This window comes from Harpia harpyja, chromosome 9 (genome assembly GCF_026419915.1).
Source record: "Harpia harpyja isolate bHarHar1 chromosome 9, bHarHar1 primary haplotype, whole genome shotgun sequence".
NCBI classification, from domain to species: Eukaryota; Metazoa; Chordata; class Aves; order Accipitriformes; family Accipitridae; genus Harpia; species Harpia harpyja.
Window position 1 is genome coordinate 46,002,050 of NC_068948.1, and position 24,851 is coordinate 46,026,900.

General features: G+C 65.6%; 5 protein-coding genes across 12 annotated transcripts; 3 read left to right on the plus strand and 2 right to left on the minus strand.

Moving 5' to 3' along the window:
* The first annotated feature begins 221 nt into the window (after window positions 1-221).
* CCDC157 (coiled-coil domain containing 157) lies at window positions 222-8,911 on the plus strand. 8 transcript variants are annotated; one of them, XM_052796883.1, is made up of 10 exons: window positions 222-718; window positions 1,553-1,727; window positions 2,711-3,419; window positions 4,625-4,702; window positions 5,049-5,239; window positions 5,397-5,564; window positions 5,880-6,048; window positions 6,517-6,656; window positions 7,424-7,485; window positions 7,563-8,911. In XM_052796883.1, exons 1-10 carry the CDS (start codon window positions 471-473, stop codon window positions 7,798-7,800), a joined length of 2,178 nt encoding a protein of 725 aa, XP_052652843.1. In that variant the 5' UTR covers window positions 222-470; the 3' UTR covers window positions 7,801-8,911. The 8 variants fall into 8 exon arrangements, with proteins under 8 accessions (XP_052652843.1, XP_052652845.1, XP_052652844.1 ...); XM_052796885.1 differs by having other exon boundaries at window positions 2,714-3,419; XM_052796884.1 differs by having other exon boundaries at window positions 1,556-1,727.
* Window positions 8,905-13,757, minus strand: RNF215 (ring finger protein 215). The gene is made up of 10 exons (XM_052796898.1): window positions 13,421-13,757; window positions 12,219-12,347; window positions 11,816-11,887; window positions 11,653-11,738; window positions 10,914-10,968; window positions 10,501-10,605; window positions 10,233-10,349; window positions 10,020-10,157; window positions 9,683-9,785; window positions 8,905-9,546 (listed from the first exon to the last, which is right to left on the minus strand). The coding sequence occupies exons 1-10, from the start codon at window positions 13,721-13,723 to the stop codon at window positions 9,524-9,526; spliced, it is 1,131 nt and encodes a 376-aa protein (XP_052652858.1). The 5' UTR covers window positions 13,724-13,757; the 3' UTR covers window positions 8,905-9,523.
* A 219-nt stretch (window positions 13,758-13,976) lies between these two features.
* LOC128145984 (protein enabled homolog) lies at window positions 13,977-17,380 on the minus strand. The gene is made up of 2 exons (XM_052796904.1): window positions 17,240-17,380; window positions 13,977-15,337 (listed from the first exon to the last, which is right to left on the minus strand). The coding sequence occupies exons 1-2, from the start codon at window positions 17,378-17,380 to the stop codon at window positions 14,897-14,899; spliced, it is 582 nt and encodes a 193-aa protein (XP_052652864.1). The 3' UTR covers window positions 13,977-14,896.
* SEC14L2 (SEC14 like lipid binding 2) lies at window positions 17,354-21,826 on the plus strand. The gene is made up of 12 exons (XM_052796896.1): window positions 17,354-17,461; window positions 18,682-18,757; window positions 18,874-18,917; window positions 19,127-19,186; window positions 19,290-19,478; window positions 19,867-19,962; window positions 20,216-20,276; window positions 20,360-20,443; window positions 20,642-20,748; window positions 20,834-20,973; window positions 21,070-21,239; window positions 21,337-21,826. The coding sequence occupies exons 1-12, from the start codon at window positions 17,408-17,410 to the stop codon at window positions 21,486-21,488; spliced, it is 1,233 nt and encodes a 410-aa protein (XP_052652856.1). The 5' UTR covers window positions 17,354-17,407; the 3' UTR covers window positions 21,489-21,826.
* A 385-nt stretch (window positions 21,827-22,211) lies between these two features.
* MTFP1 (mitochondrial fission process 1) lies at window positions 22,212-23,998 on the plus strand. Its single transcript, XM_052796910.1, has 4 exons — window positions 22,212-22,323; window positions 22,934-23,061; window positions 23,146-23,378; window positions 23,780-23,998. The coding sequence occupies exons 1-4, from the start codon at window positions 22,272-22,274 to the stop codon at window positions 23,853-23,855; spliced, it is 489 nt and encodes a 162-aa protein (XP_052652870.1). The 5' UTR covers window positions 22,212-22,271; the 3' UTR covers window positions 23,856-23,998.
* Window positions 23,999-24,851: the final 853 nt, after the last annotated feature.

Consider the following 24,851-nt stretch of genomic DNA (forward strand, 5'->3'; position numbering starts at 1 on the left):
GGGGGGGCGCACGCGCAGACCGCGGGCTACCGTCCACCGGCGGGCGAACGGGGCAGAGCGCATGCGCCGTGGGGAGTGCCATTAGCACGCCATATGGGGGGGGATCCCTAAAGGCGGAGGAATGAGGAGCGTACCATTGCGGGGGGCGTGGTCTCCTGGAGGGGGCGTGGTCTCGGGTGGGGGGCGTGGCCTGTGCCGTTGCCATAGCAGCAGGCGGCGGCGCGGGCAGGCGGGTCCGTGTCGCCGCGTCCCCGCACAGGCCCCGGCCAGGCCCGGCGCCTCCTCGCCCCGGTCCCCCGGTCCCTCCTGGGGTCCCCCAGCCCTCTTGGGGTCCCCCAGCGCCGGGGGCCACTGTGCTGGGTCCCTTTCCAGCGACCTGTCCCCCATAGGGCTGTCCCTCCCTCCGTGCCAGGCCTGGTGGCCCTGTCGCAGGCTGTCGCCCACAGGCCTGATCCAGCCACCTCAGCAGCATGGCGCACCTCCTGGGCCACCCCGGCTGCATGGAGAGCCTGCGGGCCGACCTGAGGGACCTGCAGGCAGCTATTGCCGACGTCTCCTCCCGAGCCGGGGCTGTGCGTTTCCCCTCCTGGAAGTTCCCCGATAAAGTGTCCTGCGACCTGGACCTGACAGCGCTGCTGGAGCGGTACAGTTATGCCGAGAACGACCCCGAATTCACCCAGCACTCCCACGTGGTGCTGCTGGAGCTGGTGATAGACAGGTGAGAAGGCAAAGCCAACCCCAACCACCCCTCTTTAAAGAAGCTTGGCTGGCAGAGTGGCTCCTTCCCTCTGGAGGGAAGGGGATGGTTGTACATCCAGCCTGTCGAATGCAGCCAAGTGTTTTCGATGCTTTTTGCCCCCGCATTTCCATGCCGAGCAAGTGTGCCAGCACCTCAGGCTCGTGCTCCACAGCTCTACGCTGAGTTTTAAAACCCAACTCCTTTCTCTGCACAGAGCTCAGCGCTACCGGCACAAATGCTGGCCACAACGGAGGAGAGCAACCCGCTGCTCCGCCCGTGAGCCAAGGGCACCTGGGCAGATGGGGGCGGACTCATTAACTTGCCCCCCAAAGCCTTGGAAACACTCAGGCAGGGCTGCACCTACAGGCCTGGGAGGCAAAAGTGCCTTTTGCAATCTGGGTGAAATAAATACGACTCCGTTTTAAAAAATGAGCTGTTCCTGCAGAGCTGTTGGCCCTAACAATTAGGGTTTGATATCGGCAGCGTGGGTGCCCCAAATCTTTCGGGAGAGCTCAATTCCAGCCTCTCAGAAGTGGCTGGCTGCAAGCAGCATGCACAGCCTGTGTCCTGGCAGCTGCAGGAGGATTTTCATCCCACCAAATACTGCTCCATGGAGTGACTCAGGCCTGGGGGGGGGTCACGGGAGCACTGATACCCACCCTCCTTTGTCAAACTCACTTTGTCCAGGGGATGGGGAACAACCTCTTTGCCTCGGCGCTGGCCCTTCAGGCTCGCTGTGCACTTAAACACAAAGGGCTCTTTCCGCATTACAAATACTCCGTTGCTCTAAGCTGTGTTTCGTTTCTTTCGAAGAAGACTGCTGCTGCTGCTTCAGAGCTTCACGGGCTATGCAGAAAACCTGCTCAGCAAGCAAGCTGTCCCCCCGGCGCAGACAGTGGGACCCTGCATGTCCGCAGGGCTGACCGTGAGGAGGTACTGGTGCAGCATGCTGAAACTGGGGGCCTTCTACCAGCAGCTCCTGGCTGAGGTGGGACATTTGGGGGCCCTGACACCCCACAAGCTGGGTGCAGGGGTCATGGAAATGGCCCTTGCCTCACCCCCCCATGATTTGGACCGTGCTGAGGTCACAGCCCTTCTCTGGGACACCCCGTGATGCGCGCGGTGGCCACGGCAGATGTGTTCCCGGCTCATGACCCTCCAAGTGCTGACCCGTGCGTCAGATGGGACACGTATGTCCTGCACTGTCCCCTCCTGGCCTGAGCCCCTTCCCTCCTCTAACTACCGCTCCCAGCTGCTGGATCCATCCTCCTCCAGGCTTCCACCAGGTCTCAGGATGGGCAAGCTTGGCTGCCCTTATGGCTTGGAGAAATATTCTCCTCCTGCCAATGTGCTGCCCTTGCAGCTCTGCCGACCCCGCCATTTGTGGGGCTAAGCTGGCTCAAATCAGTGAAGTAATTTGTGGTAAAAATACTACGCCCCTCCCCTGCATTTTTTTTTTTTTTCCTCAGAATGATCCTTCTCATGGAAAAGTCTCACAATAATTCATCTGGCATAACCAGGAGACAGCGCAGGAGGTGTGAAAGAAGGGATGGTCACAAGAAGGGGAGCCAGGGAGCAGGTTTCACTGCTGAGGCTTCCTGTCATGAAACCACAGCTCTGCGAAAGGAGTGGTGGTTGGAAAGCTGGCTGGCAGTTTGTAAAAATTCAGTTCCACTGTACCCCGCATCGGGGAGTGGGAAGCAAATTCATTTTGCTTGATAGTCATGTGCTTTGGTTGTAACGGAGCACAGTAAACAGGAAACTCGAGCGCTTGGTAGCTGTCCTCCTCCTCCTCCAAGCTCTGGGAACTCCTCTTCTCCAAAGAGAAGGGCTTGCTGCCCTCGTTGCCCCTTGGCTGCACTGATGTCCTGTCCCCACGCTTCACACCTCTGTATTTGGGGTCTTATGGATCATTTGCAGCCAACTCTGTTTAATCTGGGCCCTGTTTTTGTTCTGTGCTCTCTCCACCAGAAGACGGCTTGCAGGAAGGAGATCCCCATGCTGCAATGCCTTCCCCAGGCTGGGAAACCTGAGAAGGAGCGCCTGAAACACTGCTTGCCTGACGTTTTGGAGTTAAGAACTTCCACAGAAGTCACCCAGTCCACTTCTCTATGCCCGTCATCAAGTGTCTGTGCACCAGACAGTGATGCCTCAGGCAGCTCCCTGCCCAGGGCTGCCTGCAGCATGGCCGAGAGCAGCCGCAGCATCCCCACGCAGACGACTGGGTTGTCTCTGGAACCCTGTGACACCTGCGCCAGTGCACAAGCCAGCCTCCGTGAGGTCGGCAAAGCCATCACCAGCATCTGCCAGAGCCAGAACATCCCCTCAGCTCTCAGTAGGTTCCAGGACACGGTGGAGGGGACCACAGGGAAAATGACCCTCTCTGCAACGGATGTGAACTACTGGGCCTCAGAGCAGAGCAAGGACCTCTCCCGGATCAGCAAACACCTCCAGATGCTGCTGCAGCAGGTCAACCCTCTGAAGTCTGAGCTGGAGGAGTCAGAGAAGCAGAAGGACAAGCTGCGGAAACAGGTTGAGGACTTTTCCCAGTTGCTTCAGGTGGAGAAGGAGACCCAAGCGCAGCAGAGGAAGGAGGCTGAGCAGAGCCTGGAAGTAAAGAACAAAGAGTATTTAGAGGCTGTAGCCAGGCTGGAGCGGGACAAGGATGACCTACGGAGAGGTACGGTGCTGTTCCCAGCATCCCCGCCCAGGCCCATGGGTATTTGCAGGAGAAGCATGGAGTCCATGGTCAAATCTTGTCCCACTACCATAAGCAGGGCTTTTGCCACTGATTTTGGTAGGTGCTGGGGCTGTTCCCCACTGTGAGACTGTCGTGGCTTCAGCACAGCCAGCAACAAAGCACCACAAAGCTGCTCGCTCACTCCTTCCGCCCGCCTGCGGTGGGATGAGGAGCAGAAAATATAAAGAAACACTCGTTGGTCGAGACAAGGACAGGGAGGGATCACTAACCAATTATGGTAGCGGGTGAAAAACAGACTCAACTTGGGGAAAAAACAAAATCAATTTAATTTACTACCAATCAAATCAAAATAAGGGTAATGGGAAGTAAAACCAAACCTTAAAATGCCTTCCCCCCACCCCTTCCTCCTTCCAGAGCTAAACTCCACTCCCAATTTCTCTACCTCCTCCCCCGCAGCAGTGCAGAGGAACAGGGAATGGGGGTTGGGGTCAGTTCATCACACGTTGTCTCTGCTGCTCCTTCCTCCTCAGGGGGAGGACTCCTCACTCTCCCCCTGCTCCAGCATGGGGTCTCCCCCATGGGACACAGTTCTCCATGAACGTCTCCCGCATGAGTCCTTCCCACGGGCTGCAGTCCTTCAGGCACAGACTGCTCTCAGTGCAGGCTTTCCCATGGAGTCACAGCCATCTTCGGGGGCATCCCCCTGCTCTGGCATGGGGTCCTCCATGGGCTGCAGGGGCATCTGCTCTTCCAGCGCACCTCCTCCCCCTCCTTCTTCACTGACCTTGCTGTCTGCAGAGGTGTTCCTCTCACATTCCCATCTCCTGCCCCACTGCAGGTTTCCCCTCTTAAGTGTGTTCTCCCAGAGGCTCTACCACCGTCGCTGATGGGCTTGGCCTTGGCCCGAGGCAGGTCCGACTTGGAGCCAGGGAAGCTTCTAGGAGCTTCTCACAGGAACCACCCCTGCAGCCCCCCTCCACCGCTACCAAAACCCCACCACACAAACCCAAAACAGAGACTAACCCCAGACAGCGAGAGCTGGTTGTCCACATCCTGTCACCGCCTCCTCCCTGCTGAAGCACAGCACGATACAGTCACTGGATGAAAAATGCCATTTTGCTGGTTCCTTCTTTAAGTTTTTTTTGAGGTGCTGTTTAATTAGTAGAGTTTTTATGCTGCTTTAGGAGCTGCTCTGCTGGAAGAGCGATTCTCTGCCTTAAAGGAAGAACTGGCTGTGAAGCAGGCTGCTGTGCAGGAGCTGGGTAAGGACCCCTGGGGCTCACCCAGCTGGTACATCTCTCCCCCAGCCTCTCTCCGATCTCACGAGTGTTTTACACCCACCTAACTCCTGGCTCCCCCAGAATCGGTCGGGTATAGCGCTGGTGGGAATGGGGGGAAAGGATGAGCCTCCTTCGTTGCAGTGCCCAAACATCACCCAGCACCAGAATGGTCTTGTGCTGGTGGAAATTCAGGGGGCTGCAGCCCTCCCTTCAGACCTGCCTCCCCCTTGCCAGGTCCTGTGGAGGGCCTGGGGCCCCCTGAAGACACTTTATCTGGGAGCTTCTCCCCTCCTGCTGAGCCTGGGCCAAAGGTGCTGTGTCTCCCCAGAGGTCAGCAAGATGACCTTGCTGGAGGAGATGAGGACCACGATGGTGGCCAGGGGCCGGCTACTGGAGCTGGAGGAGAAGGTGGAGCTGCTCACCGGCCAGCGGGAGAGCCTGGGCCAGGAGTTGAGTGCCACCACCACCCAGCTGGAGAAGGAGAAGGCCAAAGTGGAGAGCACGCTGAGGCACCAAGAGGTACGGCTGGGCTTGCTCTCCCCTGCTCTGGAGCTGCTCTGCAGCCCTGCTGCATGCTGTGGGAGCAGCCTGAGCTCGTGGGTGCTGCTGCACAATGTAAGGCTGGTGGTGAGCGGGTGCAGCAGCAGCCCCACACAGGGTCGCCTGCCCTGTACAGTCCCTGCAGGCCAAGCAGAGGGCCCTGCTGCAGCAGCTCGACAGCCTGGACCAGGAGCGTGAGGAGCTGCAAGCCAGCCTGGGAGAGGCCGAAGAGGACAAGGCCAGGCTGGCAGAGCAGCTGGAGGAGAGCCAGGAGCAGAGCAGGCAACAGCTACGGGCGCAGCAGGTCCGCGCTGGCACCCAGCATGGGTTAGGGGCTCTCTGGGGAGCAGCTGGTGCGGGACACAGCTGTGCCATGGGGGTGTCAAGAGCCGTCCCCCACCCATGGCCAGAGTTTTCCCAGGAGGGGGACTCTGGGACCCGCTGTGACATTGCCACGTTGCCACTGCCATGGGACATCCTTATCACATAAGGAAAGGGAGGGAGCTTTCCTTGGGGGGGGTGGTTCCAAGTACTCCTGTGGGACCCCCCCAGACTGTACCGTCCCAAGATCTGGGAAAGCGCTCTGCAAACCTGACCACCTCTCTGCTGTGCCCCGCAGGAGCTGCTGGATGCACTGCAGCAGGAGAAGCTGAGCCTGGAGCAGTCTGTCTCAGAGCTGCAAGCGAATGTGTCCAGGCTGGAGGAGCAGGCGCGGGAGCTGAAGGAGCGGGAGAGGCTCCTGGTGTTCTTCCCCGAGCTCCACGTCCCTGCTGAGATGCAGTTTGAGAGTGAGTGGGCAGCGGCTCCTGCTTTCCCCACAGTGGCCTTGTGCCTTTGGTGTTTCCCAGAGCTCGCAGGGGATCCTGCCGGCCCTGGCCGCACCATTATTTGTACATCACCATTTGTCCCACTGATAGCCAGGAAGGGCTCAGGCCCTGGGCTGTGCTAAGCCGCTACCATCTTAACACGCCTCCCTGCGTGGGTGCTGTTCATCCCACCTCTGGGCCAGGACGTAAAGCAGGGCCAGGGCACAGGCAGAGCTTTGTTTGCCCTTGTGGTCTCAGCTGGCACGGTTTTGGGTCCCAGCTGCCATCTCCCAGGCTGTGCTGGTGCTCCCTGGTTGGGGCAGGCTCCTTTCCAGCGGGCAGCCACCCTGCCCGCGAGGCAGGAGGGCTGCTGCCAACAGCTCCGAGCAGGCGGGCAGCAGCGGGCTGAGCTCTAGCTCCCGCTGCGAGGACGTCGTATTTTGTTTGCAGGCACTGGGAGCTTGACCAAGGACATGGAGAAGCAGCTGCAGGCCAACAGCATCCGGATCAGCGTGCTGGAGGAGGAGAATGTGCGGCTCAGGTCTGCGCTAGCCAAGGTGAAGGCAGCTGCTGAGCAGGGCGTGCTGAAGGTGAGGCTGCACCCAAGCCACGGCCCCCGGCGCTGTCCCACATCCCCTGGAGACCGGTTCCCTGTTTGTGTACCCTTGTAGAAAAGGCTGTGGGGTGTCTTGCACAATGTACCCTACGACTCGGCAGCCGCTTCCCAGCCTGCACGGGCCTGAGCTGGATGAAGCCGCTTCCAGAAGGGCATGAAGCTGGGCAGGGGCTGTGATCCTTCGCTGCCCCAGGGCCCGATCCTGCCTTTGGGAGCTCACCTTAGCCTTGAGGCAGCTGAACAGGGTGTTCCCACCTAACGCTTTCCAAGCCAGAGCGGCCAAGCCAATGCTGGGACACTGCAGCATGCACGGTGCCTGCAACTAACTCAAGGCCACCAGCAGCCAGACCCAGACCCGCTCCAGCACGTCCCCCGTGCCAGGCTGCAGCCAGGGGCAGCTCGCGAGGGTCACTCGCTCCCTGGGAGCAAATGGCATGGACAGGCCAGGCCCAGGGGCTGCTGCAACACCCTTCCCCTGGGTCAGTCCCTCCAGCTCAGCCCCGTTAGGTTTCGACCAGCTCTGTGGCTTTGGGGTGTGCCCACCCCATTTGGGCCAGGGCCTGGGCTCCTGTGCCACCGGGAGATCAGTCTGGTTTAACTGGTGTCGGCAGGAAAAGCTGCTTGGATGAGGTGCCCAGGGCTGGTTCTCAGCTCCTTTATATCGGCCCCGCTGTGGCCAAGGGGTGCGACTGGAGCTGAACACAGCGGGGGGAATTTTCTCCCCCCTCTTCTCTTCCCCAGCTCGTCCCGCAGACCCAGCTGTGGTCTCCTCTCGGTGGGGAGGCCGGCAGGCAGGACGCAGGGTGAGTAGGAACACAGAGGAAGGGGCTGGGGAGCTTCCCTCTTCTTCCTCCCCTCTAACCGCTCCCACCACCCGCAGGCGGCCGAGCAGCCAAGGCAGCAGGGACAGCAGAGGGACGCACGGACGCACAGACGAGGCCCGGCAGCGAGCTCCCAGCAGCCAGCGGCTGAAGCCGCTCTCGGCAGAGTCCACGTGCAAAGCCGGACTCTGCCTCTCGCTCCCGGCTGAGGGCTTGGTGCTCAACCCCGCCGAGCCAAGGGGGAGAGGCAGACCATGCCCCCGCTCCTCTCACCGCGCCGGTGGCTACCGCAAATAAATGCTCATGAGACTAAGGCAGAAATGAAGTGCTCAGCGAGCAGCCACCTGCCCTGCCCCGTGGGACCTCGTTACCTATTCTTTGTGCATCACGAAGGTGCGTTCCCTCGGGTAACCCGGTCTCTCTGCCCATCCCGTCAAGCCTGGATGCAGTGGGCATAGGAAGCCCCGGGAGATGGTCCCCGCAGCAGCTCCACCGGGGCTCAACTACCAGCTGCTCTCTGGTTGTTGCTTCGCTTTGTTTTCTGCAGGCCTGTGGCACCAAACAGGTCCGTGCAGTTTCCCCTGTTGTCCCTCTCTGTTGGGCAACGCTGTGGTTTGTGGTAAAACCGAGGGCGACGGTGCAGAGGGCTGGGCTGGCGTGTCCCCTTCTCCCTCAGCACAGCGGCCCCAGGAGAAGCCCTGCCGCAGGGACGGGGCTGGGGCTGGCTTTCCCCGGCTGGGGCTGGCTTTCCCCAGCTGGCAGCCGGAGGATGGACCCACGCACAGGCGAGGAGCCCTTGGCAGGGTGGGGAATGCTCCCTGGGCCTGCGGAGCAGCCCCTGCATAGTCAGCTGAGCGGGGCCAGGGACATCTCTGGTTGCTGGAGCTTGGTCACTCAAGGCTAAGCTGCTGCTGGAGTCCCCGGCACAGCTCTGACCGTAACGTCAGCCGGACAATGCCTGGGCACAGCGCAAGTTAGCTCACGCCAAGAACCGTTCCCAGGAGGTGACTGGGATGTGGCCACACTGCTTGGAAGAGGAAGACGAAGGCAGAGCTGGGCTGGGGATGAGAGGAGCCCGAGCCGCCCTTAGCTCGCCGGCACAGCCGCAGCCCGGGAAAGCGGCTCTCCCTGCACTGCTGGCAGCCACGAGGGCCCAGAGGGGCCAGGGACCACCGAGCCGCACACGCAGGCTAGCCCCGAACCCCCCCGAACAACCTCACGAGCCTCAGAGGGCAGCGGGAGCCACGCAACCCCAACATGAGACACGGCAGCCTGTCCTTGCTCTGTATTTAATAGAGACGGACGCGTGCAATGCTGCAGCCCAGCAGCCTCCGTCCACGGCGTGGAACAGGAGCCGGTCAGGGCTCACGGCGAGTCCCCGGCTACCGTGGCACACCCGTGTTCAGTCTCTGCACCTGACTTGTGCCGTCCTTTCTAATAAGTTAGTATAAATAAAGCGTTCAGCCCCCCTGCCCTCCTGCAGCGAGGCGGCAGGTCGCCCCGCAGCCCTGCCAGCTCTGTCCCTGGCTGTGGCAGATCTGCCACCCAATGCAGCTGTGGTGCAGAGGGGCTCAGGCCGCCCCGCCGGGCTCGGGCGCAGAACGGCCCCAAGCCCACCCTGCCACAGCCGCTGGCAAATAGAAAATAAAAATAAAAATAAAGGAGACTTAGAAAAATTACTACGAGCAGGGAAAGAGTGCAGCTGGGCCAGGGCTCTCCCTGCCTCCAGCTTCCGTGCCCCCACCCCGTTACACCCATGGGTGCCCCTGTAGCTTCCTTTCCCGGCACCCACTCCCCCAGCCCCCCAGCACTGGCTGTCTGGACCCCCCCCACCCCTCTACTCAGGCCCAGCAGGGAGAGCCCCGAGATCCTTCAGTCTCCAAATGGCCACGCGTTGCGACGGGCACAGCCGCGCCAAATCTGCTCCAGCAGCGAGCGCCGCTTGCCCAGCACCCCTTGCCCCCCTCCCTCTCCCCGGAGCGGCAGTGGGTCTGTCCCTGGAGCGCGTCCGTCAGGCCAGCTAGCTCTCCGTGCAGCAGTTCCCTGGAAGGGAGAAGGATGGAGGGCCATCGCACAGGGAGCCTGGGCAGGCTCCGATTCCTCCCCAGCCCTCACCCCGGCACAAACGCGCTCCCTGGTCACTGCAGGGGACACGGCCGGGCGCCGGCGCGGCTCTCACCCAGGATGTTGCGCTTGCAGAGGGGACAGGTCTGCTGGAGGAGAAGCCAGGGGTCCACGCAGTCCCGGTGAAACTCGTGGGAGCAGGGCAGCACCCGCAGCCACTGTGGGAAGGGAAGCGGACAGCAGACGTGAGGGGAACCGGGCGGTGGTATCGTGACGGCAGCCCTGCCTCCATCGAGCTGCCTGAGGGAGGGGGACGATCCTCCGGACACCCCGGCCCCGGCAAGCGAGAGGAGGCTCAGCCCCAGGCAGCAAAGGGATGGCGCAAGCATGGGTGGCCCCAAGCGGTGACCAGGACAGGCTCCAGCGCAGCACCAGTCCCCCCCAGTCCCTACCTGGCTCTTGTGGAACTGGTCCAAGCAGACGGCACAGCTATCGATCTCGCAGGCCCGGCTCCGGAGTGGTTTGCCGGGATGGTACCGCCGTGTTTTCAGCGCCGACAGCCGCCGCCGAATGTGCTGCTTCAGGTCCAGCTGCGAAGGCAGAGCAGAGGGTCAGACCCCAGCCGCCGGTCTCCCTGGCGAGGAGCAGAGCAGAGACGTTCCCACCTCGGCATCCTGCTCTGACGGGTCTTGCCGCGACTGCCGCTGGGCCTGCACGATCACCCCGGTGCAGAGGAGCAGGGCGATCAGCAGGATGGTGTTCCACAGCTGCTGGAGATACTTCTGCAGGAACAGCACCAGCGGGCAGTCAGGGACCAGGGCCGGGGGGGCGAACCGGAGACCCCCATCCCGCTCCCGGCCCTGCCACGGCTGCTGCTCCCACGCCAGGATCCCCGGCTACGCGAGGAGCCCTCGCCGGTGCCGGCGCACGTACCTGGACCTGCGAGCTGTTCTCCCCCGTGCAGATGACCCCCTGCCACTCCCCGTAGAGGCCCCCTCGGGAGAGGCCGCAGGTCGACCACAGGGTGAGGGTCACTCCCTGCAAGGCAGAAGACGGCATTGCCGATGGCCGCGCCGGCTCGCGGCGCTGCCCAAGGCCGAGAGGACCTGCCGCGCTGGGCGGATCACACGTGTCGAGGGGAGGAGGAAGCGCCGGCGGCTGCCAGCTGCCCCGCTCCCACGGAGCGAGTCTCTGGGGAAACCGAGGCACCGGCAGCTTCAACAGCCTTCGTGGATCTGGCTCCTGCTCCCTGCAGCTCAGCTTCCCCCATTGGTCGGGGAAGTTTGGCTGGGCACAGCCATGCCCCTGCCCTCCCACCAGGAGAGAGAGGAGGAGGACCTACGTACCAGGTTCTCCAGCAGCACCGCCTGGTACGTGATCTTCGCCGTAGCCCGGAGACCGCTGTGAGCAAAAGGCGAGAAGAGTGTCAGTGCCGTGGGCACAGCAGGATCCGGCCCGCAGCACCCCCTTCCCCAATAGGGACGGGCAGCCCACGCTGAGCCATGGGTGACGGGGACCACTGTGGACAGAGGAACACACAGGGGAGGCGACAGGGAGACTCCCCCTTCCAGCCGTGCCCAGCCCTCTGAGCAACCCCCCACAGGTCTCTTCCTCCCAGCACCGTGCCTCAGTTTCCCCATCTGCGATGCTATAGCAGCGATACCAATTTACCGCATGTAAGAAGGACCAAGGGAGTCCTAATACTGTAGGCGGTGGGGATAAGCACCGACAAAAGCGGTGGGGATGCCGGTGTCACACTGATAACCAGCTGGTCTTGTTAATTTGTGCTGAGAGTCCTAAAGATCTTGGCCGAGGAAACTGTTAGCCCCTGCCACCACGTGGGGACCCACGGGTGGAAGGGCTCAAGCCCTGAAGAAGGGCTGGATCTGACTCAAACCCTCCCTGGAAACACGTGTCTCAGCCCCAGCTGGCCTCCGCACAGCGCAAGCTCGACACCACCCCAGCAAACGCGATGTGCTGTGTGAGAAGCCCCCCCAGGGCAGCCCCTGGCTGTGACAGCCAGGCAGGGGACCAGCCACAGAGCTACGGCTCTCGCCCAGCCTCTCCCACTGCCCCAGCCCGTACCGCAGCAGCGCTCCCAGCAGCTTGGTGACGTTGTCCGAGGACTGGATCACGATCACAGGCTTGGCAAGAAGCTGGGAAACGTCCAGCTGCACCAGAAGGGAAAGCAACAGCCGTCAGCGGGGCATGAGACCGGCTCAGGGACCCGCCTCCGGGACTCTCCTACCTCCCGGATGGCGTTCTGGTTCAGCGCCAGGATGAGCAGGGCTGATGCCCCCAGCACCAGGGCTCGCTTCATCTGCGGAGACAGAGGGCCCAGGCTCAGAAGGCAGGACAGGCAGGAGGACGGGCAGCCGGGCTGTGCCGTCGTTCAGCTCCGGTCCCACGGCAGGGAGCAGGCAGCACCCGGTGCCTCTTTGCCCTGGCTGAAGTATCGCCAGGGAGCCAAGAGGCACTGGCACTGCCCAGGAGTCCTGTCAGGGTCCCCCTCCACCACCAAGCACAGGCCAGGACCCCCCCACATCTGGCAAGCAGACACCCCAGGAGGTGCCCTGCGGGCTCGTGACCAGCAAATGCCACGGTAGCCCCCGGGCCAGGCAGAGGGGACCCCGGGCCGGGCGGAGAGTCACCTTGCTGACGACGGCGGCGGTGAAGGACTCCTCCTTGGCACCCCGGGGGACCTCGGCCGGCTCCTCGCCGACGGGCACCACGCCGATCCAGCTGTCGGCAGCGCCCAGCTCGGGCTCCGCGTCTCCCACCTGGGGGGGGCACGGCAGCGTCGGTGGGGGCGAGAGCCCGAGGCTCAGGGCACCCCCAAAGCACCCCCATGTCCCTGGGTGCCCTGGGGAGCTGGGCACGGCGCAGGGACGGGGGACAGGTCCTGCCCCCCCCCACCGCTACCCCCATCCCTGCCCGCACCTCCCCTCTGCCACTGGGCACCCCCGGCCAGCAGCACCCCTCGCTGCCTGCCCCTGCCTATGCCCCCCCGGTGCTCACTGCCTCCTGGACCCCACCAACCCCCCCCCGGGGCCCCCAGTGTCCCTGGCCTCCCCACCAACCCCCAGTGGCTCCCAGTTCCCACTGCTCCCCCCTCCCCATTCCCCTCCCAGTGCCCACAGCCCCCCACTCCCTCCCCGCTCCCTCCAGAGCCCACCAGCCCCCTCCAGTTCCCACTACTCCCCCCTCCCCATTCCCCTCCCAGTGCCCACAACCCCCTCCCAGTACCCACAGCCCCCCACTCCCTCCCTGCTGCCCCCAGAGCCCACCGGCCCCCTCCAATGTCTCCCAGTGGCCCCCAGTTCCCACTGCTCCCCCCTCCCCATTCCCCTCCCAGTGCCCACAGCCCCCCCACTCCCTCCCCACAACCTCCTCCCAGTACCCACAGCCCCCCACTCCCTCCCCGCTCCCCCCAGAGCCCACCAGCCCCCTCCAGTGTCTCCCAGTGCCCCCCAGTTCCCACTACTCCCCCCTCCCCATTCCCCTCCCAGTACCCACAGCCCCCCACTCCCTCCCTGCTGCCCCCAGAGCCCACCGGCCCCCTCCAATGTCTCCCAGTGGCCCCCAGTTCCCACTGCTCCCCCCTCCCCATTCCCCTCCCAGTGCCCACAGCCCCCCCACTCCCTCCCCACAACCTCCTCCCAGTACCCACAGCCCCCCACTCCCTCCCCGCTCCCCCCAGAGCCCACCAGCCCCCTCCAGTGTCTCCCAGTGCCCCCCACTTCCCACTCCTCCCCCCCCCCCATTCCCTCCCCAGTGCCCACACCCCCCCCGCAGCCCCCCCGGTGCCCGGTTCCCCCCCGGTGCCCACAGCCCCCCCCCCCCCGGTGCTCACCAGCAGCAGGCGGCCGCGGATCTCCTCTTCGTCCTCCTCCTCCTCCTCCTCGCCCCGCCGCGGAGCCCCCCGGCCGCCCCCCGCGCCCAGCACGGCCCCGCGCAGCGTGTAGGACCCGCCGGGCCCCGCCGCCATCCCCGCCCCGTTCCCGGCCCCATTCCCCGGCCCGGGCCCGGCCACCGCCACCTCGACGCGGGCGGCGGGCCCTGACCCCGGTCCCGGTGCCGGTGCCGGTGCCGGTCCCGGCCCGCCCCGGCAAAGCGCCAGCAGCGGCGCCAGCAGCGCGGCCCGCACCGCCGCCATCACCGCGCCGCGCCCCGTCCCGCAGCGCCGCCTGCCGCAGCGGAGGACCCCGCCCGGGGGGGGCCAGGGTCCCCAGCGGGACCGGGACCGGGAGCGGGACCGGGATGGGGCAAGGACAGGCACCGGGAGAGGGAGCGGCATGGGGACAGGGACGGGAACCGGCACCAGGACCGGGACAGGGACCAGGACCGGGATGGGGATGAGGACAGGGACCGGGATGGGGACAGGGACGGGAACCGGGACCAGCACCGGGACGGGGACCGGGACCCGGACAGGGACCGGGATGGCGATAGGGGCAGGGAGCGGGGACCAGGGCCGAGACAGGGACAAGGGCCAGGAGCAGGATGGGCACCGGGACAGGGACACAGGCAAGGACCGGCACCAGTCCAGGGATGGCAATGGGGACCGGGATGAGGACAGGGACCGGGAGAGGGACAGGGATGAGGATGGGCAGCGGGACCATCACCAGCAGCAGGACAGGGACAGGCACCAGCACCGAGACTGGGACCGGCACCAGGAGTGGGACAATGGCAGGCATAGGGACACAGCCCCCCACGGCCCCGCTTCCCTGTGGATGCAGGGACACACGGGGGTACCACGGGGACACGTGCAGCCCCGCACACACCGGCACCCCCAATCCACGCACCCCACCGCCACGGCACACGCGTGGGCACACGCCGACACACCCGAGCACCTCAAAATCCAACTGCCCCCCCCCAACCCGACACCCCTCGGCCGTGCCCATCCTGGCGGGTGTCAGGCAGTCCCGCCGATGCCACCGTCCTCATCCCGCTTCGGCCACGTGTGCCCCGCACATGTGCCGGCAGCGGGGATTTGCCGGGAGGATTAGCCACCGCCCGGGCCCCGGCGTTGACCTGGTTTTGGCAGGGGCCACGCCGGGGATGGTGACTCGGTGCCGTGGCTCCCCAGCTCCTACGGCTACTGGACGTCCGCGGTACGGGTCTGGGTGTGCCCCCGGTGTCCCCCATGTCCCCAACCGTGTCGCAACTGCGGGGGTTTAATCGCAGGGCGGGCAGGGCCCCTCCGCCCACGGCCGGCAACCGGAGCCGGTTTAACCGCACGGCAAAACATCCCTATTGCCACGGGTTCGGCTGAGCCGTAAACAACAGCCTGGAAGCCCGTCCGGCTCCAGGGATGGGCCAGGAAAGGCGGTCACCGATGTGGGGTCCTGCGAGGCTTCGGTGGGGGAGCCGAAAATGGGAGTCGGGGTGGGGTGGTGGGGGGCTGCTGCCGTGAGCGCTGCCCCACGGAGGGGACATGAATGTGGGACCTGCCTCGTGGGACGCGCACGGGATGTGGATGGCTCTGTGGAGCATCCATAGGTTCACGGGGGAAGGATGGCTTCATGAGACACCTACAGCTCCAAGGGACACGTATGGCTCCATGGGACATCCATAGGTCCATGGAACACAGATGGCTCCATGGGACATCCACAGCTCCATGGGACAGCCACAGCTCCAAGGGACATGTATGGCTCCATGGGACATCCATAGGTCCATGGGACATGGATGGCTCCATGGGACATGCATGGCTCCTTGGGACATGCATGGCTCCATGGGACATGCCCAGCTCCACAGGACACACGCAGCATTCCTGGGAGGGGACAGTGGGGACAGGGGAACATTCCCCGGCTCAGGACCCCGACTGGAGCAGGTGTGGGGGTGCTGTGGGACCCCTGCAGGGACCTCTTCTCCTGGCCAGGACCCCCTCCCCGGCTGGGGTCCCCCTCTCGGGGAGGTCCCCTCTCCCTGGGGAGCGAGGGCCACTGTCCGTGAACTGGCAGTGGGAGGGTGAGCCCCTGGTGCCTCTGCCCTGTCCCTGTCCCCTCTCCCCAGTGCCCTGCCCCTGCCCCAGTCCCTTACCCCCGTCCTCCAGCCCCTGCACCTGAGCCGTCACCCCCGTCCCCATCTCTGTCCCCTGCCCCACTTCCCACCCCTGTTCCCACATCTGTCCCCTGTCCCCATCTCCCCTCCCCATCACCGTCCCCTCTCCCTGCCATCTGCCCCCAGATCATCATTTCCCACCCCTGCCCCATGGCCCCATACCCCCCCCCATATCCTCCCCTACCCCCATAACCCCCCCACGTCCTCCCATGGCCCCCATTTCCCCATACCTGCATAACCCCCCGTGTCCTCCCATACCCCCCATTTCCCCATAACCCCCCCATGTCCTCCCATACCCCCCATTTCCCCATAACCCCCCATATCCTCCCATACCCCCCATTTCCCCATAACCCCCGTATCCTCCCATACCCCCCATTTCCCCATAGCCCCCCATATCCTCCCATACCCCCCATTTCCCCATAACCCCCGTATCCTCCCATACCCCCCATTTCCCCATAACCCCCCCATATCCTCCCATACCCCCCATTTCCCCATAACCCCCGTATCCTCCCATACCCCCCATTTCCCCATAGCCCCCCATATCCTCCCATACCCCCCATTTCCCCATAACCCCCGTATCCTCCCATACCCCCCATTTCCCCATAACCCCCCCATATCCTCCCATACCCCCCATTTCCCCATAGCCCCCCATATCCTCCCATACCCCCCATTTCCCCATAACCCCCATATCCTCCCATACCCCCCATTTCCCCATAGCCCCCCATATCCTCCCATACCCCCCATTTCCCCATAACCCCCGTATCCTCCCATACCCCCCATTTCCCCATAGCCCCCCATATCCTCCCATACCCCCCATTTCCCCATAACCCCCGTATCCTCCCATACCCCCCATTTCCCCATAACCCCCCCATATCCTCCCATACCCCCCATTTCCCCATAACCCCCGTATCCTCCCATACCCCCCATTTCCCCATAGCCCCCCATATCCTCCCATACCCCCCATTTCCCCATAACCCCCGTATCCTCCCATACCCCCCATTTCCCCATAGCCCCCCATATCCTCCCATACCCCCCATTTCCCCATAACCCCCGTATCCTCCCATACCCCCCATTTCCCCATAACCCCCCCATATCCTCCCATACCCCCCATTTCCCCATAGCCCCCCATATCCTCCCATACCCCCCATTTCCCCATAACCCCCGTATCCTCCCATACCCCCCATTTCCCCATAACCCCCCCATGTCCTCCCATACCCCCCATTTCCCCATAACCCCCCATATCCTCCCATACCCCCCATTTCCCCATAACCCCCGTATCCTCCCATACCCCCCATTTCCCCATAGCCCCCCATATCCTCCCATACCCCCCATTTCCCCATAACCCCCCATATCCTCCCATACCCCCCATTTCCCCATAGCCCCCCGTGTCCTCCCATACCCCCGTGTCCTCCCATACCCCCCATTTCCCCATAACCCCCCCACGTCCTCCCATACCCCCCATTTCCCCCCACCCCCGTACTCCCCCCTGTCCTCCCACGCCCCCCCCAGCCCCATCCCCCCCCACGCCCCCCCATCCCCTCCAGTCCCCCCCCATCTCCCCCAATCCCCCCCCGTGCCCCCCATCCTCCCCCGTCCCGCAGCGGGCGCCGACCGGGCGGGCGGCGGGGCCGGCGGGCAGGGTCCAAGGCCGGCCGGGGCGGGCCGGGGCCGGGGGGGGGGGCGGACCGGGGGGAGGCGCTCCGGAGCCTCCGCAACCTGCCGCCGCCCCGGCAGCCCGGCAGAGGCGGCGCATCCATCCCCCAGCCGGGGCCGGGGCACCATGAGCGGCCGCGTCGGGGACCTCAGCCCGCGGCAGGCGGAGACGCTGGCCCAGGTGAGCCGGTACCGGCAGCCGGGGGATGATGGGGGGGGGGGATGTGCGGGGGGTGCGGGGCCCCCCCCGAGGCTCGCCGGCATCCGCTGCCCTCCGCCGCGATGGGCGTCAACACCCCCCCCCGGTCCCGGTCCCGATCCCGGTCCCGGCGTGCTCCCGCTGCCCCATCCCACCGCCTCCACAGCCCCCGCCCGCAGCCCAAACCCACCGGCTGAGCCCCCCCGTGGTGCTGCCCACTGGGGAAGGAGCGTCCTGGGTGGGTCCCTTGGGGGGGGGGGGGGTCTCACCGGCTGCACCATCCCACCCGTGGCCCCCCGGGACCGGGCACCGGCGGCGAGCCCCCCCGTCCCTCTCCCATCCTTCCCGCCGGTCCCGCCAACGGCCGGGAAACCTCCCGCCCCACCGCCGGGCTCCCGGGGACGAGGACGCCCGGCCGAACCGGTGGCGGTCACCCACCATGGCGGCCGTGCCACCCAAGGCCACCTCCGCCACCTTCGCCGGCACCTTGCCGGGGCGCCAGGCATTATCCGGGTTTATTCCACCCCAGCGAAAGGGCAACGCTGGCGACTTTATCTTATCGCTGCCTTTCCAACCCAACCCAAACTCCAGCCGCGGGCGATGACCCCAGCGGGCTCCGGAGGCCGGGGGGCAGGAGCAGGCACAGGGCACGGAGCCGAAAACCTCCCGATGCCAAGGCGGCGACGGGTGGGTGAGAAAGGCGAGCTGCAAAACCCGTCCGCCAGCACCTTGTTTTTCTCAGGGTGAAGAAGCTAATCCCGGGTTTAATTACACCTAAATTCAGCGGGAGATAATCTAATCAGCCTCATTAAGGGGAGGTCCCGGACTGGTACGGAGATTTGGGCCGTAGGCTGGCCGGGGTGAGCGGAGCCGCGTGCCGAGGGTGCCCCGGCTCCCCCAAATCCCCCCAGTTGTGCACCCTGCCAGGGGGGCTGCGACTCGCTGGGGCGTCACTGGAGCAGGGGGACACGCGGTGACCATCCGGTGACCGGCTCCATCCCAAAGGATGCCACCGGTGATGCCGCTCGTCATGGCTGCACGTGGTGGCAGGGACAGGGCGCAGGCTGTCCCTTCTCTCCTGGGACAGTCTCAGTCCTGGCTGGGACTTTTTTGGGGGGGAGACGGGGGGGGACAAACCTCCAGCCTTGGGGCTTTTGGGGTGGGAGCGGGGACCCCTCCGCCAACAGTCCCTCTTCCCACAGTTTCGGGAGAACCTGCAGGACGTGCTGCCCTCCCTGCCCTCCCAGGACGACTATTTCCTCCTGAAATGGCTCCGAGGTAACCCCAGGGTGGGGGGGACACGGCGGGGGGGGGGCTGGAAGACCCCATGGGGGGGCTGTGGAGGTGGAGCCGGGCACGCTGGCGGCAGGGCTGAGCTCTCTGCTCTCTTGCAGCGCGCTGCTTCGACCTGCCCAAGTCGGAGGCGATGCTCCGCAAGGTGAGAGGGGCACCGGGCTTTTTGGGGGGACCCCACCAAACTGCCATCAAGCTCCCAGTCGTCACCTGGGGTGGGACAGCGTGCCGTGGGCCACCGGCCCAGCCCCTCTCTCCCAATAAGGGTGATCTGCCCATGGGGTGCACCCCATCCCATGGGATGGGGGGTCCCCAGATCCCCTCACCCCGGCTTGCTCTGCCCGCCCCTCGCAGCACCTCGAGGTCCGCAAGCACATGGACGCCGACAACATCATCGCCTGGGAGGCCCCCGAGGTGGGTGTCCCCAGCCCCGGGGTGGGCATCACTGGAGGGGACTGCGTCGTGTCCCCCCCGGGGAGGGGTGCACGGTCGCCCTGAGCCCCCCGTACTCCCGCAGGTGATCAGAAAGTACATGTCGGGGGGAATGTGCGGCTACGACCGGGAGGGCAGCCCCATCTGGTACGACATCATCGGGCCGCTGGACGCCAAGGGGCTGCTCTTCTCCGCCTCCAAGCAGGACCTGCTCAAGAACAAGTTCCGCGACTGCGAGGTGCTGCGGCGAGAGTGCGAGCAGCAGAGCAAGAAGGTGGGTGCCCGCCTGCCCGCGCCCTGCCGGCCCCACCAGCCCATCTCCCTACCGTCCCCACCAATCCGTGTCCCCACCGGCCCCAAGACCACGTCTCTGCCAGCCCCGTAAGTCCACGTCTGGTCCATCCCCACCACCCAATGTCCTCCCCAGCCCCATAAGTCCATGTCCTGTCCATCCCCACCAGCTCACGTTCCCCCTGTCCTGTGTCCCCATCCCAGCACCAGCCCATGATGCCCCTTCTCCCCACACCAACACTTGGGAGGAGGTTCTGGCCGGGGGGGACCAGCCCGTTGGGGACCAGCCCCCCCCCCCCCCCCCCCGCCACGGGTCCCTGCAAGGGTCGAGCACCACCTAAGCCCCCCCCGCCTCATTCCTCCCATCCCAGCTGGGAAAGAAGATCGAGATGGTGCTGATGGTCTACGACTGCGAGGGCCTGGGCTTGAAGCACCTCTGGAAGCCAGCTGTGGACACGTACGGGGAGGTGAGGGGCTCCCTGCCCGACTCCCCCCTTCCCCGGCCGGGGACCGTGGCCATCCCCAGGCTGCGGCGGTGACGCAGGGATCCGGGCTGACTCATGGCCCCGAGGGATGATGCAAGAGCAGGTCCCTGCCGGTGCCCCGCACCCTCCCGGCGTTTTGGGGTGGGGGTTCCAGTCCGCACCCCGTCACGCTCCCTCCGTGCCCTGGTGGATACGTGGGATGGGAAGATGACCTGAAGCTCTCCCCGTCCTGCAGCTCCTGTCCATGTTTGAGGAGAATTACCCCGAGTCCCTCAAGCGCCTGTTTATCGTGAAGGGTGAGTTCGGCCCCAGGCTCCCACTCCTCCCGGCTGGGTGCTGACCCCCACCCTAACGCCTTAACCCTCCGTCCGCCCCCCAGCCCCCAAGATCTTCCCTGTTGCCTACAACCTCGTCAAGCACTTCCTGAGCGAGGACACCCGCAAGAAAGTCGTGGTCCTGGGATGTGAGTCCTGACCCCCTCCCTGGGGTGTCCCTGGCTGGAGGGGGGGGGGGTGGTAGAAGCCTAAACCGGGGTGCCACGTCCCCCTCTGCTTTCATCCCACCCAGGGTTGAAACCCCAACCCTGGGGGGGGGGTCCCCAGGCTGGGGCTCCCCGCAGGGGTCACAGCCCCCCAAACCCCGCTGTCCTCCACCCCACCAGCCAACTGGAAGGAGGTCCTGCAGAAGTACATCGACCCCGAGCAGATCCCAGTGGAGTACGGCGGCACCCTGACGGACCCCGATGGGGACCCCAAGTGCTCGAGCAAGGTAAGAGAACACCCCCCACCCCGGGTTCCTCGGGGGTGCACGGGTGGTCCCCCCCATATCCACATCCACCTCCATCCCCTTCCAGATCAACTACGGGGGGGACGTACCCCAGCACTACTACGTGCGGGACCAGCTGGCGCAACAGTACGAGCACACGGTGGTGGTCAACCGCGGCTCGTCCCACCAGGTCGAGTACGAGATCCTCTTCCCCGGCTGCGTCCTCAGGTGAGGAGGGGGCTCCGCGCCACGGGAAAGGGGCACAACACAACAGCGGGTGTCCCCAGCCCCGCCGCCGGACCCCACCGGCTCTTTTCGGCACAGGTGGCAGTTCAGGTCGGAGGGAGCCGACGTGGGTTTCGGGGTGTACCTGAAGACCAAGATCGGGGAGCGGCAGCGGGCGGGCGAGATGACGGAGGTCTACCCCAACCAACGCTACAACTCCCACATGGTGCCCGAGGACGGCTCCCTCACCTGCTCCACGCCCGGCATCTGTGAGTGCGTCCCCCTTCCCCGGGGCGTTGGGGGGACCCCCCTGGGGTCGTCCCCCGTCTCCCTGACACCCACCCCCCTCGCCCCATCTTTCCGCAGACGTCCTGCGCTTCGACAACACCTACAGCTACCTCCACGCCAAGAAGGTGAGCTACAGCGTGGAGGTCCTGCTGCCTGACGCCGCCTCCGCCCAGCAGATCCAGAACCTGGGGGACAAGCTCAGCGAGGTGGCCCTCAACCACAGCCCCTAGCGACGGCCCCCCCCCCACCCTCCACGGCCCTGGGTCGTGTGTGTGTGTGTCCCCCCCGACACCGCAGGGGACCCCGATGTCCCACGGCCGGGCAGGGCGGTTGCTCCGTGCCCCCAGGATGGCCAGCTGCCCCCCCGCCCCAGCATGGCGGCTGGGAGGATGGAGAAATTTGGGGGGGGCTGAGCCCCCAGAGCTGACGGACCGAGGTGGGGGGGGCTGAGCGGGGCCGGAGCACCCGGGGGGTGTGTGTGCGTGTCCCCCACCTCTCTGTGCCTTACGTGGGTCCTGTGCCCACCCGCTGCTGCGTGGGGTGGGGGGAGTAAAGGGACGGACTGAGAGCTGGGTCTCCGCTGGTTTCTGTCCCCCAGCCCCACAAGCGCTCCTTGCTGCCCCCCCCCCCCGCCCAGAACTGGCCCCCGCTGCCCCCTTTGCTGCCATAACCGGGCCTGCTGCCCCCCCCCCTTAACCCCAGCCCCACAGCCGCCCCCCCCAGCCCCACGGCCGGGCCCACCGCCCCCTCTCCAGCCCCACAACCGGCCCCTGCGGACCACCCCCCCCCCCCCCGAACCCCGCAATTCAGCCCCGGCCACGCATCGCGCCCACGTGACCACCGGTGACCGCCGTCACGTGGCCGGCGAGGCCACGCCTCCCTCCCCCGCCACCGCCGCCATCTCGCGATTCCCGCCCTGCGCCGGCGCGCGCGGCGGGGCGGGGTTTGGTGACGCGCGCTCGAGGGGGCGGGGCGGGCTCGGGCGGCGGCGCCGGCGGGAGCGCGCGCGCGCCATGGGGGCGGCGGAGCCCGACCGTTACCGGGACACGTGGGTCCGCTACCTGGGTGAGCACCGGGAACCGCGTGGGATACCGGGCACCGACACCGGGTACCGGGTACTGACACCCAGCACCCGCACCGGGCACCGGCACCGGGTACTGACACCCAGCACCCGCACCGGGCACCGCGTCGGGTACCGGCCACTGACACCTAGCACCTACACCGGGTACCGGTACTGTACACCGGGCACTGACACTGCGTAACAGCACTGCACACCGGCACCGATACCGGGCAACGGTACCACGCACCGGGCACTGACACCGGGTATTGGCACCGGTACTGGCACTGCGCACCGGGCACTGACACCGGGTACCAGCACCGGTACCAATACCGGATACTGGCACCATGCACCGGCACCATACACAGACACCGGGCAATGGGACCGGTCACTGTCACCGGGACCAGCACCGTGCACTGTCACTGGTCACCGACAGCCCAGCTGTCCCGGTGGCAGCGGGGAGTCCAAGGTGACCCGGCTGCTCCGAACCACCCCCCCCCCGTGCAGGATGCGTCCCTGCTGCCAGCCCTCCCTAGTCCCGGTGGCACAGGGACACCCCCTGGGGGGGGGACACACTGGCCGGTCCCCGGCCCCGCTGACCCCCCTCCTGACCCCCAGGTTATGCCAACGAGGTGGGCGAGTCCTTCCGCCCGCTGGTGCCGGTACCGGTGGTGTGGGCCAGCTACGGCGTGGCCACCGCCTACGTGACGGCCGACGCCATCGACAAGGGCCGGAGAGCTGCCACCGTGAGTGTCACCCCTTCCCCAACAACCCCCCCCCCAACCGCTTCCCCCCTGCCCTCCACCGACACCCCCCGTCGTCCCCCCCAGGCCCACGCGCAGGACCCCGCACAGGCTGCGCGGGTGGGGGTGGCCGTGGTGGACACCTTCGTCTGGCAGAGCCTGGCCTCGGTGGCCATCCCCGGCGTCACCATCAACCGCCTCTGCGCCGCCTCGCTGGCCCTGCTGGGCACCCTCACCCGCTGGCCCCTGCCTCTCCGCCGGTGGACCACCACCGCCCTGGGGCTGGCCGCCATCCCCCTCATCATCACCCCCATCGACAGGTAAGGGGGGGGGGGGGACACAGAGGGACACCCCCTCGAGGACAAGCGGGTACCACAACCCCATCCCCGCATCCCAGGCCAGAGGGATGGAACGCTGCTTCTCCCAGGGGAACCGGTCCCAGTATGGGCTCGGGGCTGAGTGGGTGGCAGGGAGGGTTTCCTCATCCCAAAGGGGCTTTGCCGGGGTCTGGCTGGGACGCGGCCCCGCAGGGATGGAGATTAGCAGGAGCCGGGCGCCGAGCCGGGGATTAGCGAGGTGAGGCTGCCCTAAGCCTGGTTTTGGTAGGGCTGGGGCCTCGGGGACATTAGGGACAGCTCCAGCCAGACCCCCACCATCACAGCCAGTTAACTGTACCCCAGGGAACCCCCCAGGACCCCGCTGACCCCCTCTCCTGCTGCAGGACCGTGGATTTCCTGATGGATTCCAGCCTCCGTAAGCTCTACGGGGCACCGGGAGAGCCCCCAGCCCCACACTGAGTCCCCCCCGGTCTGGGGAAACTGAGGCATGCTGCTGATTTTGGGGTGCTGTGACCCATCTACTGTGAACCCTCGCTCCGGTGATGTCGCTGGAGCGGCCACCCTGCCCCACGGCTGGTCCTAATAAACCATTTCAAGCCTGACCCCACGCTGGGTGATGTTTGGGTACCACGGCCATGCCAGCACTTGCAGGGACCCATTGCCATGTCCCCTCCTGGCGGGGGGGGACACACAGACATGGGTCTGGCTGGGTCCCCAGCCCTGGGGGATCTCCACCGTGGGATGGGGGGGGGGGGGTCACTGCACTCCCAGAGCAGCCCTGAGCACCCCACCACCACCCCCAGGTCCTAGCTGGAACACCTCCATCCCTCCACAGCCACTACCAGCCTCATGGGACATCCTGGGGACTGGCCCCAAGGAGCTGCCACCACATCCAAGATCTTCTGTGGTGCCTCCAGAGACCCAAATCCCCCCCAGACAGGAGGCACCAGCTCCAGCACCATGGGCTGGGGCCATACCACTGCACGTAGAAGCCACATCTCCTGGTACCAGGAGGTACCACCAGGAGAGGTGGCTGTCAGTGTGGTGGCACGGCCCCAGCCTATGGTGGCATCCAGCTGCTACCACCAGGAGAAGCTTTAGAGAAAAGAAAACCACCTTTTATTGGGGAGGAAGGGGGTCACCGGCTCACACCAAGCCCTACACCAGGCTGCGGTAGTCTGGACCCACCTCACCCCCTTTCTCCAGCTCCTTGGGGCGCAGGGTCCCCACCACGCTCTGCAGCTCGGCGTAGAAGGGACACCGCTGCCTTGGCCGCTGCCGTCCCCGCTGGCATCTGCCCAGGCGCCGGGCAGCCAAGGCCAGCCCCAGCAGACCCCCCACCAGGGCGGCTGCCACCAGGGTGCTGCCCACCAGGGCCAGCCCGGCCAGCAGGAACCTCTTCACTGTGCGGCACGGTGCTGGGGATGGCAAAGAGAAAAAAAAAAAAAGAAAACC

Excerpts from the sequence above, each read along its gene's own strand:
- CCDC157 (XM_052796883.1), top strand. The coding sequence starts at position 471 with ATGGCGCACCTCCTGGGCCACCCCGGCTGCATGGAGAGCCTGCGGGCC. Across the intron at positions 719-1,552 it reads CTGGAGCTGGTGATAGACAG|AAGACTGCTGCTGCTGCTTC; the intron begins GTGAGAAGGCAA and ends TTTCTTTCGAAG. Across the intron at positions 6,657-7,423 it reads CTGAGCAGGGCGTGCTGAAG|CTCGTCCCGCAGACCCAGCT; the intron begins GTGAGGCTGCAC and ends TCTCTTCCCCAG.
- RNF215 (XM_052796898.1), bottom strand. The coding sequence starts at position 13,723 with ATGGCGGCGGTGCGGGCCGCGCTGCTGGCGCCGCTGCTGGCGCTTTGC. Across the intron at positions 10,969-11,652 it reads CTGCTGGGAGCGCTGCTGCG|CGGTCTCCGGGCTACGGCGA; the intron begins GTACGGGCTGGG and ends TTTTGCTCACAG. Across the intron at positions 10,158-10,232 it reads CGTCAGAGCAGGATGCCGAG|CTGGACCTGAAGCAGCACAT; the intron begins GTGGGAACGTCT and ends CTGCCTTCGCAG.
- MTFP1 (XM_052796910.1), top strand. The coding sequence starts at position 22,272 with ATGGGGGCGGCGGAGCCCGACCGTTACCGGGACACGTGGGTCCGCTAC. Across the intron at positions 23,062-23,145 it reads AGGGCCGGAGAGCTGCCACC|GCCCACGCGCAGGACCCCGC; the intron begins GTGAGTGTCACC and ends CGTCCCCCCCAG. Across the intron at positions 23,379-23,779 it reads ATCATCACCCCCATCGACAG|GACCGTGGATTTCCTGATGG; the intron begins GTAAGGGGGGGG and ends CTCCTGCTGCAG.
- LOC128145984 (XM_052796904.1), bottom strand. The coding sequence starts at position 17,380 with ATGCGCCGCCTCTGCCGGGCTGCCGGGGCGGCGGCAGGTTGCGGAGGC. Across the intron at positions 15,338-17,239 it reads CCGGCCCCGCCGCCCGCCCG|GAATGCTGCGTGTGTCCTGT; the intron begins GTCGGCGCCCGC and ends GTCCCCTCCCAG.
- SEC14L2 (XM_052796896.1), top strand. The coding sequence starts at position 17,408 with ATGAGCGGCCGCGTCGGGGACCTCAGCCCGCGGCAGGCGGAGACGCTG. Across the intron at positions 18,758-18,873 it reads CCTCCTGAAATGGCTCCGAG|CGCGCTGCTTCGACCTGCCC; the intron begins GTAACCCCAGGG and ends GCTCTCTTGCAG. Across the intron at positions 20,749-20,833 it reads ACCCCAAGTGCTCGAGCAAG|ATCAACTACGGGGGGGACGT; the intron begins GTAAGAGAACAC and ends ATCCCCTTCCAG.